This window comes from Anabrus simplex, chromosome 2, assembly GCF_040414725.1.
Source record: "Anabrus simplex isolate iqAnaSimp1 chromosome 2, ASM4041472v1, whole genome shotgun sequence".
Lineage (NCBI taxonomy): Eukaryota > Metazoa > Arthropoda > Insecta > Orthoptera > Tettigoniidae > Anabrus > Anabrus simplex.
Genome location: NC_090266.1, coordinates 256377521 through 256392654, shown reverse-complemented (window position 1 = coordinate 256392654; position 15134 = coordinate 256377521). Strand labels below are relative to the sequence as shown.

Genomic DNA, 15134 nt, shown 5'->3' with positions numbered 1-15134 from the left:
AGTGTTCAACTAATGCCACAACTAATGCTAGTATGAACCAGATCAGTGCTAATTTAGAAGGTTGCATTGCTCCCCAGCGTCGCAGCCATTTAAATAGCTTCCTATGGCCGGATGAGATTTCAACTACGCGCGACTGAAATACATCAATTCACTTAAAGCGTTACTACAAGTATAAGAGTAGCCCGATTTTCACGAAATTTGGAATTCCTTAGAACAGAACTATGTACATGCAGATAATTACATAATTGTTTCACATTTCCTTAGTAATTTAGTTCCGTGTGATAGAGTTCGAAGCACTCTGAGACAGGGACTTAAGTCACACTCCTGGAAACAGTACACTGACGTCTTCTTTTCGCTGTGTTTTGAACACAGAATACAATGTCTCTGAGGTTTGGATTTCCAACTCTTGGGTGCTAATTTCCTGATAAAATGTCTTTCCTGCAACCTTAGAACTGTATTATCTGATGCGCGCCGGCCTTGAAATTTCGTTCCCCTCCCGAGCGAGTGTATTTTGTAAACAAACCTTTCACCAGCTGAACCCGATAAGGTAATTGCTCAATATTTGCCTCTGTGACCTGTGTGGGTATTATTAGAGAATTTTGCAATCAGAATTCACCGTTGAAAACTTCTCTTTGACCTGTATAATTATCTATAGTCTCTTACACGAAATTTCCAAGTACTGTTTCCTCCTCATCGTCACTCTCATCATTTACCACTGCTACATCATCTATTTCATTATCACTGCTGCTTAAACTGTCACTACTACTTCCGACTAAACTTTCATCTGAATTATACAATATTTCAAGCACGTTACTGTCAGTCATACCACGGCTGAGCGCGGCGCGTCACACGGACCGATGAAGTTGCAGCGAGACTGAAAGCCACAGGACGAAACTGAATGAGGGGAATAACATTTATGACGAAACAAACCAACTCGATACATATTTCAGATAAAAGGTCGAGATAATGTCTTTCAAACGAGATATATAAAATGAACAACTGGTTCTCGTATCGTATGACAGAAAGCAGCACTAACTAATGCCTACACAGAGCGCTTGTGGAGAGTTACGAAAATATTACAAGCTGAGAAATAAAGACAAATATAATAAATAAACCGCACTCCCAATGTACAAATAGAGCAAGGAACACGAAAAGACAAACTTCTCAGATCATCTTTTCTTTATTTTATTCTGTGGGAAAGAATGAAGCAAAAAGACTTTTAAAAAAGCAATAGATTAGTGCTCAGACTTATTTGGCAAATAATTATCCTTGCAAAAATAACTACATTATAACGATTTTTCAATTCTTATTTACAATGCTGACAAACCTGAAAATGTCTTCTTGGAAACAAAACAATTTGCATATCAATAACTCCAAAACTCTTCGTGCTATAGCCGTAAATGTGAAACCATGTATGGGTCTATACCACGTATAGAGGTCGGCGGCTACGGAAGAAAAGAGGGTCTATACCACGTATAGAGGTCGGCGCTGAGGGGTTAATGAAACTAATACCAATCTAGGAAATAGCATCGCTCAGCTCAGGAATCTAATGTTAATTTAGAAGGTTGCATTAATGAATATAATGCCGCAACTGACAAACTATTGACACTATGTTAGCAGAAGTTAACATCAATCTTGAACGTAGGCTTGCTCAAGCTGGTACCGAAATAAAAAAATGATTTACTGAGTCCAACGCGAAAATGAATTCTAAGTTCACGGAAATCAATGAATGACTTACACGTGACTTAGAAGCCACGAGTAAAAGGCCCAAGCAGTAGAGGACTTAAAAGCTGCCTTTCCTACTTTTCAACAACTTATTAAAGAAGTAGAGAGCTTGAGGGCAGACTTAAAGGAGTCTCATGGAAAGTTGTCACTAGCACAAGCTAAGATAGTGTCCATTCAAGACAATATCCATGATTCCTTCAAAAACAATTTTAACAAATTAAGTAACAAAGTTAACCTGTTGAAAACACAGCAAGAAGAAGCTGATAAACAATTAAAGTCTCAGATACCGCCCATACTCAAATTACTTGTACAGGTCGCTATGTGAGAGGTGAAACAGGACCTATGGGAATCAGAATCTATATCATCATGAAGTGAAGGAAGTTGAAAATTCAATACGAGGCCAAGTCAAGACTGTTAAAGTTGAACTACAAGGGAAAATTTAAACACTTAACAACAAAGTATCTCAGATAGAAAATGACGTATTATCTAATTTCCAAGGAGTTCGTGGAGAAACACCTAATATTTATTCAGTAATGAGGATATCGGAAGATAAACCAGCAAAATTTTCTGGGAAGGAGGAATATACAGCAAAGGAATTTCTTCTTAATGCAGAGGAATATTTCCAGGAAAATCACATGTCCCGATCATCAGTTACGTATAGCGTCCAAGTTATTAGAAGGCGAGGCGTTAACGTGGTACACTGCGTTTAAATTTATTATAAAGACTTACAATGAGTTTAAAGAGGCATTAATCAAAAGGTTTTGTAATGCAGAAACACAGCATTTAATTAAACTTCAATTATATTCTCGGAAATATAATAGAGCTATAAATTCTTCATGTTATTCTGATTTTCTGATTTTGCAATTAAAGAAGATGCAATTCTTTGATCCTCCCCTACCAGAGCAGGAATTAATACAGCTGGTAACACTGCAATTTCCAGCAAATGTACAGGAAATCTTGGTAGCAGCCAATGTGTAGGATCAGGAACAGCTAGACGATGTTCTAAGGAGGCTTGACACTGCCCATACACAGCATTTGCCGAAACCAAGCAAGACAAAAGATGTTAGAGCTACCGTAATTATGCAGAAGTTAGGACCCAAGTTAGACCGAACCTCAAGAACTGAGAGATTTTCAAAGAGACCAACCATATCATTATAGAAGATTCAGGAGATGTCTGTATGAAGGAAGAACACCATATGAACAAGAGTTAACTTGGAGGAAACCTACAAACACATCAAACCATGATAAATATTCCCAGAGGGCAGAACTTGAAAAAAGATGGAGAGGAACACGTGAATACATTCAGAACCGAAATAAGGATGAAGGTTTACCAGGCGCTGCTTCTTTGGAATACCAAGAAAACATTAGGAGACGAAACGATACATCTGAAACAAATCCTGAATCAAAGGGTTCAATTTAAAAAACATACCAATGACACATAAAGAGATTGCCTAAAAACCGAAGTAATGGAGAGGTACTTTGTACAAGAGCTATTAACTACTGGTATATATATTTTTTGTTAGTGGCTTTACGTCGCACCGACACAGATAGGTCTTATGGCGAGTATGGGATAGGGAAGAGAGTTGGAAGGAAGCAACCGTGGCCTTAATTAAGGTACAGCCCCAGCATTTGCCCGGTGTGAAAATGGGAAACCACGGAAAACCATCTTCAGGGCTGCCGACAGTGGGATTCGAAGCCACTGTCTCCTGGATGCAAGCTCAAAGCCACGTGCCCCTAACCGCATGGCCAACTCGCCGGGTCTACTGGTATCTAGATTATACAGAATTATTATATGAAGACCCCATACCAGTACAACCAAAAATACAACGTAGTCTTCCAGTCATCAACATCAGAATATGCCATATCAATGTTACTTCTTTGATAGATTCTGGAGCTCAGGCTTCCCTAATTTCTGACAAATTGATAGAGAACGTAAAGGGGAAAGATGATGTACTAATAATACCTGTCACACAGGTGAAAATAAAGGGAAACACAGGTGAAAATAAAGGGAATTGTACCCGATAAAAGTATCAAATGCAAATTACAGGCATTTGTGGAGTTTGAAATTGAAGGTATCTGATTTCAACACATATTTCTAGTACTAATTCAGATGAAGGTCAACCACTATATTGGGATCTGATTTTCTTGTAAAATATGGAGGAATAATTGATTACACTGGCAATATGATGAGGTTTCTTACGTCAGCTCTGTAGAGTTGCAGTTGCTTAATTATGAAAATGTGAGGTGCCAGGAATTTGATACCCCAGTAGAAGAAACCAAAGGCAAGATGAGCGATGCTCCGCCTATTGAAGATATTGAATATAAAGGGGGGTAGTGGAAGTGGAACCTGTTGAGGGCCCAGAATTGTCCATCATCGATGATGATTTTGACGTAGGTCGTGGAACAATTCTCCCTATAAAAACCAATCGTATCCGGTTCCTGAAAAATAAGTGGATGAAGCTAGGATATTAAACAAATGGAAAGCGATAGCATAATCTCCAAATGCATCACTCCATTCATTAATCCCCTTGCAAATGTTAGGAAACCAAACGGCAGCCTACGCATATGCCTTACAGCTCAGGTATTGAATGAAAGACTAGTCTTGGAATATGACCGCCCTCCTTCACTGCAGGACATCATAAGGAAGTTTTGTGAGATGAAATTCTTTTCAACCAAGGATATGACCATCTTATTTTCATATTTTACTAGATGAAAACAGCCAGAAGTTAACTGGATTTATATTTGAAAATATCAACTGTGCCAAGTTTTCTCTACATTGAAGGCTTCAAGGTGGCTGAAGTACTTGACAACGGAGCTTACAAAGTTGATAAGCTAGATGGTAGCATCGAGGGAATCTACAATTTGGCCAACTTGAAAAAATACTTCAAGAGGGAAAATTGAAGAAAAAGAAAACCCCTATTGAATGTTCTTTTACATAAGGAATGGGGAGATGTACCAGAAATGCTGGTCCAGCATCAGTGTTGAAGTATTTCAAACTTAAAATATGCGCTGCATGCCAACAGAGCAGCCGACTACAGCAGGCATGTGACGAATGACGTAGGAACCAGCTCCAACTCGCCAAGGCTAAGCTGCATCATCCATAGAACTTTCCATACTTTCTATCATAAATAACTCATATAGCAATTATGATACAAATACAGGAATAACATCACCCTGCACAACATTTTAATATCTCCAATACGACAAAGTTTCATTAAAATCCACCTCAGATTAAGGAAGGTATTGAGAAGAATGAAACAGCTTCAATCTCTGCGACTTTGGTATAAAAGAGCAGCAAGAATTCAACACGACATAGTCTTGTCCCACAGTCGAACCAGGACGGTTGGCTGATGGAAGTTGGTGCTGCAATGTGACATTACGGAATCAAAGTCTACAGTCATCTCTACGAAATTACGGTATGAAAATCTTTGAAACATTTCAATAGTCCTGCGAACTTACTCGTAGAATTGAAAAGTGCAATACTTATAATATTTCTAAGTGACTGAAATATTTCTGCAGATAGAAAACTTAGAATCTTGAACAGTGCATTAGGACTTGATTTTTTGAAGTGGAATTTGAATGTTAGGGAAACATTCAAACTGCATGTGTGAATTAACATGTAACTTATGGTATCTTTAAACGAACCAAGGATTATTGGTGAACAGAACTAATTTTCATGATCAAATTATTATGAAGTCTTACCAACATTATTATTCGTGTTTGAACATAAATATGACAGTGTGAGTGAACGGGACTAATTTCATTCCTGTATTAACAGTCTAATTGTGGTACTTCTTGTCATACGCCTACATAACCGTGCGTTTGAACAGAACTAATTTCACATTTAAAGTATTTAATTTCTTCTACGAAAATGAAGTAACTGCCATTCATATTGTTATAGCAGTGTTGAATAAAATTTGTAAATACATGCAAAGCAATCTTAAATCTTCTTTGAACATTAAAAGCAGAAGAGAATTATTTGTTTTGTGTGAACAAGTTTAACTTATGTTCGATTCTATTGACATTCGGCCACATGGAAGTTAATTTCTTTATTTTCTTAAGTGACCAGTTTATTTGCCTTAAAGGAACATTTATTTGGATTCGACACGATATCTTGGAATTTATTTTCGTACCCTTTCATGGGAATGATTAAAGTCAGTTCAGAAATTACACCTCAGACTAATACGTCCATTATGTCCAAGGGCTTAAATCCGTGTGTTTGCGCTACCCTTCCGAGTGAGTGATCTCGGCGAACCTTCAAGATCTTCAAGAATTTCTAGAACTTCAAGAACTACTAGAGCTTCCCTCATTGAAATATACATGGTCCCATTGTTCCGACAGCTGATCCATGGGGAGGACAAGAGGAGTAGCAGAGCAACGCGGGACATCGCCAGATGCAGGACGGAGAAAGGTCACGCAAAATCCATTTTCTACTGAACTGAGGTGATATGTACTTGACTTTTCATAATAAAACAAACAGTTTAAAAAATTTCAGAACTTCATTCAAAGCAAATCCTCTCAATCTCCGTACCCACTCCAATTTAATGTGCCATACACACCCTGCGTACCATCTCATGCTCCAAGCTATAAAGTACGGGCACTTCCTGTTACAGTATGTATGTATGTATGTATGTATGTATGTATGTATGTATGTATGCAGGCAGTAAAACCTTGATTATCCGTTCTAATGCCCGAAAAGGGGTGAGTGGTTAATAAAATAAACCTAGATAAGCCATACTACTAATTTTAATGGACTTTGAAGTACATCGAATACATTAAAAGGAGAAAAATGAAACTTAGATTTCCACCTATTCAATACTTAAAAAGCAAATACAAAATTAGGATGTCATCCTTATTTTATTGCTTGATTGTTAAAACATAGGACATGTTTCGTTCGTTTTCTGAACATCTTCAGCCATAAATAGTTTTACAAGGTTGATTGGTAACATTGTTCCAGAATTTACATGTATGGTTTATCAATAGCAAAGTTAGCATGGGGTGTTGGTAAGGTACCTTCAGATTGGACAAAAGCAGTAATTTCACCTATCTATAAACAAGGGAACAGGAAGGATTGCAACAATTATTGAGGTATCTCATTGATTAGTATACCAGGCAAATTATTCACTGGCATCTTGGAAGGGAGGCTGCGATCAGTCGTTGAGAGGAAGTTGGATGAAAACCAGTGTGGTTTCAGACCACAGAGAGGCTGTCAGGAACAGATTTTCAGTATGTACCAGGTAATTGAAAAATCCTACGAGAGGAATAGGCAGTTGTGTTTATATTTTGTAGATCTAGAGAAAGCATACGACAGGGTACCGAGGGAAAAGATGTTCGCCATACTGGGGGACTATGGAATTAAAGGTAGATTATTAAAATCAAAGGCATTTATGTTAACAATTGGGCTTCAGTGAGAATTTATGGTAGAATGGTAGGGTAGATCATGGAAGACTACTGGTAAAAATGAGTGCAATTGGACTAGACAAAAGAGTGACTGAATGGGTGGCTATATTTGTAGAAAATAGAACTCCGAGAATTAGAGTAGGCGAAGCTGTATCTGACCCTGTAATAATTAAGAGGGGAATTCCTCAAGGCAGTATTATTGGACCTTTATATTTTCTTATATTTATCAATGATATGTGTAAAGAAGTGGAATCAGAGATAAGGCTGTTTGCAGAGATGTTATTCTGTACAGAGTAATAAATAAGTTACAAGATTGTGAGCGGCTGTAGGGTGACCTCGATAGTGTTGTGAGATGGACGGTGGACAATGGTATGATGATAAACGGGGTTAAAAGTCAGGTAATCACATAAATATGATGGTTAATAAAGGGTACAGATCTCTGCACATGGTTATGAGGGTACTTAGGGGTTGTAGTAAGGATGTAAAGGGGAGGGCATATAAGTCTCTGGTAAGACCCCAACTAGAGTATGGTTCCAGTGTATGGGACCCTCAACAAGATTACTTGATTCAAGAACTGGAAAAAAATCCAAAGAAATGCAGCTCGATTTGTTGTGGGTGATTTCCGACAAAAGAGTAGCATTACAAAAATGTTGCAAAGTTTGGGCTGGGAAAATTTGGGAGAAAGGAGATGAGCTGCTCGATTAAATGGTATGTTCCGAGCTGTCAGAGGAGAGATGGCATGGGAGGACATCAGTAGACGAATAAGTTTGAGTGGTGTCTTTAAAAGTAGGAAAGATCACAATATGAAGATAAAGTTGGAATTCAAGAGGACAAATTGGGGCAAATATTTGTTTATAGGGAGGGGAGTTAGGGATTGGAATAACTTACCAAGGGAAATGTTCAATAATTTTTCAATTTCTTTGCGATCATTTAAGAAAAGGCTAGGAAAACAACAGATAGGGAATCTGCCACCTGGGCGACTGCCCTAAATGCAGATCAGTAGCTATCGATTGATTGATTAGTTCTTGGTTCAGGGTACTTACAGGGGTTAGACAAGGCTGTAATCTTTCACCTTTGCTGTTCGTAGTTTATATGGATCATCTGCCGAAAGTTATAAAATGGCAGGGATGGATTCAGTTAGGTGGAAATGTAGTAAGCAGTCTGGCCTATGCTGACGACTTGGTCTTAATGGCAGATTGTGCCGAAAGCCTGCAGTCTGATATCTTGGAACTTGAAAATAGGTGCAACGAGTATGGTATGAAAATTATCTTCTCGAAGACTAAATAGATGTCAGTAGGTACGAAATTCAACAGAATTGAATGTCAGATGGGTGATACAAAGCTAGAATAGGTCGATAATTTCAAGTAGTTAGGTTGTGTGTTCTCCCAGGATGGTAATTAATAAGCGAGATTGAATCAAGGTGTCGTAACGCTAATGCAGTGAGCTCGCAGTTGCGATCAACAGTATTCTGTAAGAAGGAAGTCAGGTTCCAGATGAAACTATCTTTACATCGGTCTGTTTTCAGACCAACTTTGCTTTATGGGAGCGAAGGCTGGGTGGACTCAGGATATCTTGTTCATATAAGTTAGAAGTAACAGACATGAAAGTAGCAAGAATGATTGCTGGTACAAACAGGTGGGAACAATGGCAGGAGGGTAGTCGGAATGAGGAGATAAAGGCTCATTTAGGAATAAACTCGATGGATGAAGCTGTACGCATAAACCGGCTTCGGTGGTGGGGTCATATGAGGCGAATGGAGGAGGATAGGTTACCTAGGAGAATAATGGACTCCGTTATGGAGGGTAAGAGAAGGAGAGGTAGACCGAGAGACGATGGTTAGACTCGGTTCCTAACGATTTAAAGATAAGACGTATAGAACTAAACGAGGCCACAACACTAGTTGCAAATCGAGGATTGTGGCAACATTTAGTAAATTCAGAGAGGCTTGCAGAATTGAACGCTGAAAGGCAAAACAGTCTATAATGATAATGTATGTATGTATGTATGGTACAGTACGGACGAAACTATTCACAAATTTGTGTTTTGTCATCAGAGCTGCATAAGGCTTGTACCCTCTTCGAAGCAGAATCATTGCTTTTTTCTGACGAATTACATTGGGGGGTCTTGTATGCGAGATTTATTTTTTCATTTTCTTCATGTCAAAAAGCCAAGGGGTGGTCTAATACATGAGGGGGTATAACATGAGTAAATACGGTATATCAACCATACACAAATAAAAGGAAACATGAAGAACAACAAGTATAGTTGAGTCTTATTAATCTGAACTACATTAATCTGCAAATCAGTTCAACTAAAGTAGAAGAAAAATAAATTTAATTTTTTAAAGTATATAATAGTACAAAGTAACGCCGAGTGTTGGGCGGCGGGAAATAACCTGACTCCCTAAGGGGGCCAACGGCTTCGGGCGAATGAGCCCCTTTGGGTGGGGTGATGGTCCCCACAGTGGAGGAAATGCCACTGGAATCTATTATGCAGCGTCTGTTCTCCAGGTTAGGGGCGGCTGCACAAGGCGTCTGTACTCCAGAGGAGCGGCCTCATTATCACCTCACTGGATCACATCCAGAGTTGTAATTCGGGACCTAGTCCCACACAGGTGACACCTTGACAGTCAACCATGGAAGGTCTTTTAAGGAATACTCCACCGGCTGAACCAAGAGTTCAGAGAAGGCAGCATTCGGATACGGTGGGCTGCCACCTGAAAGATACCGTGAAGTCGGAGGCACGGAAATACCCCAGTACTACATACACGAATGAGACAAAATCAAGAATCAAACCAAAGCAGATAACATACTTCTCTACACACAACATAAACTCACTCATGCAAACCGGTAAACTAAAAGTGATCACCGACATAATGGACCAACACAAAATTCTTATCATGGGATTACAGGAAATTAGAAACACTGACCAGGATGCCTTGTAATCTCAAGGGTACAGACTTTATAAAGGTATACCTGGGAAGAGAGTGATGAAGAATGTCCCACAATTTGGAACAGGATTTTTGGTCAGCCTTAAAATAATAAACTCAGTTCAAGAATTCAGATCACAGTCTCCACGACTCTCAACGCTCACCTTAAAGGCATCTAATAAAATCTATACTATAATAAATGCCCATGCTCCCACTAATGATAAAAACAACTCCTCAAAAGACCAGGAGGAAACAGGAGAATTTTGGGACCTATTGGACCAGACCATAGATAACATCCCCAAACACCATATAAAATTATTAATAGGCGACTTCAACGCTCAACTAGGCAGAGAAAGAAAATACCGTGACATCATCGGAAAATGGCCAGCACACAAGAAAACAAATAAAAATGGAGAGAGACTAGTTGACCTGTGTAGAAACCATAATTTAATCTCAAAATCTACATGTTTTAAGAGGAAACCTCAAAAACTCAAAACATGGAAACACCCTGACTACACTAAAGGAGAATGGCAACTGGACCACGTCTGCATGGACAAATACCACCACAAAGAGATCTATAACGTCAAAGTCCTCCGAGGAATAGACACAGGTTCAGATCACTACGTAGTTAAAATTAAAATTAAACTCACTCCCCAGAGGAGACAACAAAAGCAAGCCCTTAAAACTAAAAGAAAAATAGATCCTACCCAGCTAATCAACAACAAAAATTACCAGAAAGCAACTGAAAAAATAAAAATCACAGACAAACTTGAAGACTTAGTACACAACCTTAAACAAATTGCAGAAGACCTAGCTCCAATTAAACCACGTAAAAAACACCAATGGTGGAACAGTGAATGTGATGAAACAGTGGAGAAAAGACATCAGGCATGGCTATTACATCAGTCCCAAAAGACAGAAATATCCTATCAAAAGCTAGTAAAACAGAGAAAAGAAACTACCCAAGTCTTAAGAAGAATAAAAAGACAACATCATAAGGACACCCTGCAGTTAACTGAAGAACAGTTCAGTAAAACTAAATCAAGGGACTACTACAAAACCTTCAGAAAGCAGCTCCAAAAATATGAACCCCCAACCCTACTGATGAAGGATGAAGATGGTAAGCTGGCCCATAACAATAAAGACAATGCAGAAATTCTGGCTAAACATTTCAACAAGCTTTTAAATTGTGAGGAACCTACAGAACTCCTTCATTTGGACACCAACACCCCGATAAAAACATCACCAGAAAACATCAATCCCCCCACAATAAAGGAAGTCTACCAAGCTCTGAATAAATTAAAAAACTACAAAGCGCCAGGAGAAGATCACACCTTTGCGGAAATCTGGAAATATGCAGGAACCTCAGCAAAAGTTGCCCTCCATCAACAACTTGTCTCTATCTGGATTAAAGAAGAACTACCAGAACACTGGACAACAGCCCTAATTCATCCTCTGCACAAAAAAGGGGACAAAACCGACCCTAATAACTACAGGGGAATCTCGCTCCTAGACATAACATACAAAATATTTTCAATAATCATCCTTAATAGGATAAGTTTACAACTTGAGAAAGAACTAGGAGAATATCAAGGAGGTTTCAGACCCTGGAGGAGCTGTCCTGATCAGATCATGAGTCTTAAGTTGATAATGGACTATAACAGGAGAAGAAACAGAGATATGGTGATAACATTTGTAGATTTCAAGAAAGCTTATGATTGCATCCATAGAGAATCTCTGTTTAAAATTTTAAGACACCTTGGACTACACCCCAAATTAATAAACATGATAAAATTGACTCTCACCAATACCAAGTCAAAAGTGAAGTTTAGGGGTGAAACATCAGAGACATTTGAAATTAAAACTGGACTACGGCAGGGAGATGGGCTCTCACCACTATTATTTAACTGTGCTCTAAAAATGGTAATGAGGGAATGGTTTAGAAAATGTCCCCCCAAAATAAAGATTAGCCGAAAAATCAAAACAAATTGCCTGGGTTTTGCTGACGATTTAGCATTACTAGCAGTGGACATAAAAGAAGCAAAAACCCAGATATCAGAACTTCAAAACATTGCAAATAAAATTGGCCTCAAAATATCATTTGAAAAAACAGAAATTATGCCCCAAAAACCAACACGGCTAAAAGAAGTCACCATAAATGGTAATAAAATCAAAATAGTAACTCAGTTTAAATATCTTGGAGAAGTAATAACACATAACTTAAATGAAAAAATCTCAATCCAAGTAAGAACAAATAGATTAGCTAAAGCACAAAAATTAACATGGGATATCTACAAAAAGAAATGTCTATCAATAAATACAAAAATAAAACACTACAACACAGTTATAAAACCGGAAGCTACATATGCAGCAGAAACACTCTTTTACCTGAATAAACAATCAAAGACTGACAGACTTCAGAAAATTGAAAGGAGGATTGGAAGAACCTGTATCAACAAAAAATATCAGAAAGATGGACAGTGGCGGTTAATACCTAACAAAGTCGTGTACAAAGAGCTAGAACCCATTACAGATACTATGCGTAAGAGGAGACTGAGATTCTTTGGACATATCATGAGGATGCAGGACTCGAGACTTCTGAAACAACTAGTACAACACAATCTCGTCTCAAAAAATACCACAACAGGATGTAAATGGATCAGAGAAGTAAGAGAGGATCTGAAGGAAATAGGCCATACAACAGAAGACACCAAAAATAAGATAAAATTGAATACAAAACTCAAAAATACAAACCTCCGCTTTACCCTTACACAAAACAAACCAACACGTACATTTTCAACTGAGGAAAGGGCACAAAGATCGGAGCGTCTGAAGAAGTACTGGGAGGACCGCAAAGCCCGAACAATCCCTTCAAAGAGACCTGAACGACGGACTGACTAAAGTGATCCTATGTGGTCATAAAAGAAGAAGAAGAAGAAGAAGAAGTACAAAGTAGTGAAAAGAAAATCTTTAAGTTTACTCAGTTTGTTTTGGTTTCAAAACTGATGAAAATAGCATATTCTAGCGTATGTGAAATAATTATTTACTGTACAGTGCATATTTATTTGGCATGTTCATAAAATCAGTAATTCTCTTTTGTTATAATGAAGTGAATCTGGTGGCTAATGGAATATTCTGTCACCACTTCATGAACAATTCATCAACTGGTGAAGTGACTGGCTACTGTGCTACATAGTGTAGGGCGCAAGCACTGAATGGACATTACACCTCACCGAGAACTTTTATTTTGCAGTGTCGGAAAGAATTTAGTTAATCTGAAAATCCTGTAATCTGAATAGGTCTTGATGTCAATTAGTTCATAATAACAAGACTGCTATATTAGGATAAACATGATGACAGGACAATGTGAAAACATGGAGCAACAAAGAGGACAGACAGAGAAAATAAAACACGAAAGGACGAGGACATTTTCCACATCCCGATATAGACAGACTCCCTCCTCATCAATCCCAGTTTTCAGATTCATTTTTTCTCAGTTCCCAATAAGCCTGTTGCTGCTTTATGGCTTCATCAGGAGGCTGGAAATTAGTATTCATTGAGGAACGCAATCTGACATACCTTCAAGTCTTGACAAGGAAAGTGTACGATAAAACACAAGGCAGAACACCACAGGAAAAGGTAAGTAACCACAATCCTCATTCTTGTGTTTTTTTAATACCTGTCCATGTCTCTTTTGGTTTCTCTCTCTTCTTTCCGTACATAAAAAGTTTTGCATATTACGATTTTCCATGGTATATGTCACGGTATCTCAAACATGTTCAGAGTGTGCACTGCAGGCTAATGTCCGAGATACAGTGATGCTAAGCCCAGATCAGGTTCGATACTTGGCCAGCACAAGATATTTGTTATACTGGTCAGTTTAACATCACTTCTTGTAATGTCAGTAGTGTATAGACAATACGTGTGGGACTGAGGTAAACATGGCAGGAGTACCCAATTCTGCTGATGACCACTCTTTTCTGATGAGATCAAGACAAACCTGTACCTATACAACAGCAGCATTAGAGTCTGGAACAACCCCTTCATCCAGGAGCACCATCAACAGAAATTGGTTTCTGTCATGTTTGATGTACAGCTCTAATTCCCATTCAGGGTAACATGACTAGTCCGGTACACAGAAACAACATCCCGCAACTTGTACTTACAGGATTTGCTGCCATTGTGGACAAGGGCTTTACACTAGTGGATAATACTAATGCCCATTGAGACAAACAAGTAAATCAGCTCCTTGAGACACATGGCATAGATCCAATGATGTGGCCAGCATATTCTGCTGGCATGAACTGAATAGAGTACCTGCCCATCGCACCTGCTAATATTAAGCAACTGACTGAACCTACTACCCTTGAGTGGGATAATCTGTCCCAAAACATGTTGAATTCTTTGGTGCTGATTATACCTTGCCATATTCAAGTGTGCCTCAGAGCCCGAGGTGGCTAAACACAGTAATGATCTGTCACATAATGAATGATAATTTTGTGTTCAAAGTCCCACACTAAACTTTGTGCTTTTCTGTTCCTGTTGCTTTTGTATAGCAGACGGCAGGTTTTCGTTGTATATACCCTTGATAATGTATAATCTATGAACATACACATATAAAATTATAAAGGGTACTAAAGCAGAATATGCAAAACCTTTTTTATTTATGAGTAATGTATCATATATGATTTAATTTATTTTCGATTACATCAGCTGATAATATGCTGCCTAATACCAATGTACCAAGTTCCACATGAGTTGCTGTAGTATATAAAAAACTGAATTCATATACTAAATTTCATTTGTCAACTTATAAAATAAACTGTACCTCTCCATGGAATATAAGTATCTGGAAAAATGTATCCATCAGCAGAATACGATCAGGTTGAATACTGCTTGTATCAAGAAGAACTGGTTCTGGAGGTCCATTGAAACTGTAGCTGTACAGGATGGGCTGTATCATGATTAATGATTGTGTCAAATCTTCTCTCATCAGCATATGCCTGCAATATATTTCAGTTATCAACATTCACTTATTTGAAATCACAATCTATAAAATTTAAACCTGAAAAGAACCTTA

The 15134-nt window shown here is 38.3% G+C and overlaps 1 protein-coding gene across 3 annotated transcripts in view; it reads right to left on the bottom strand.

Annotated features, from left to right (window-relative positions):
- The window catches only part of Sec23 (transport protein Sec23), a 286316-nt gene that overhangs the window by 51609 nt on the left and 219573 nt on the right, over positions 1-15134 (bottom strand). For all 3 annotated transcript variants that reach the window (XM_067140550.2, XM_067140551.2, XM_067140552.2), the window contains exon 13: positions 14883-15057. In XM_067140550.2, the coding sequence (XP_066996651.2) occupies positions 14883-15057 (175 nt within the window). The remainder of the gene's footprint in view (positions 1-14882; positions 15058-15134) is intronic.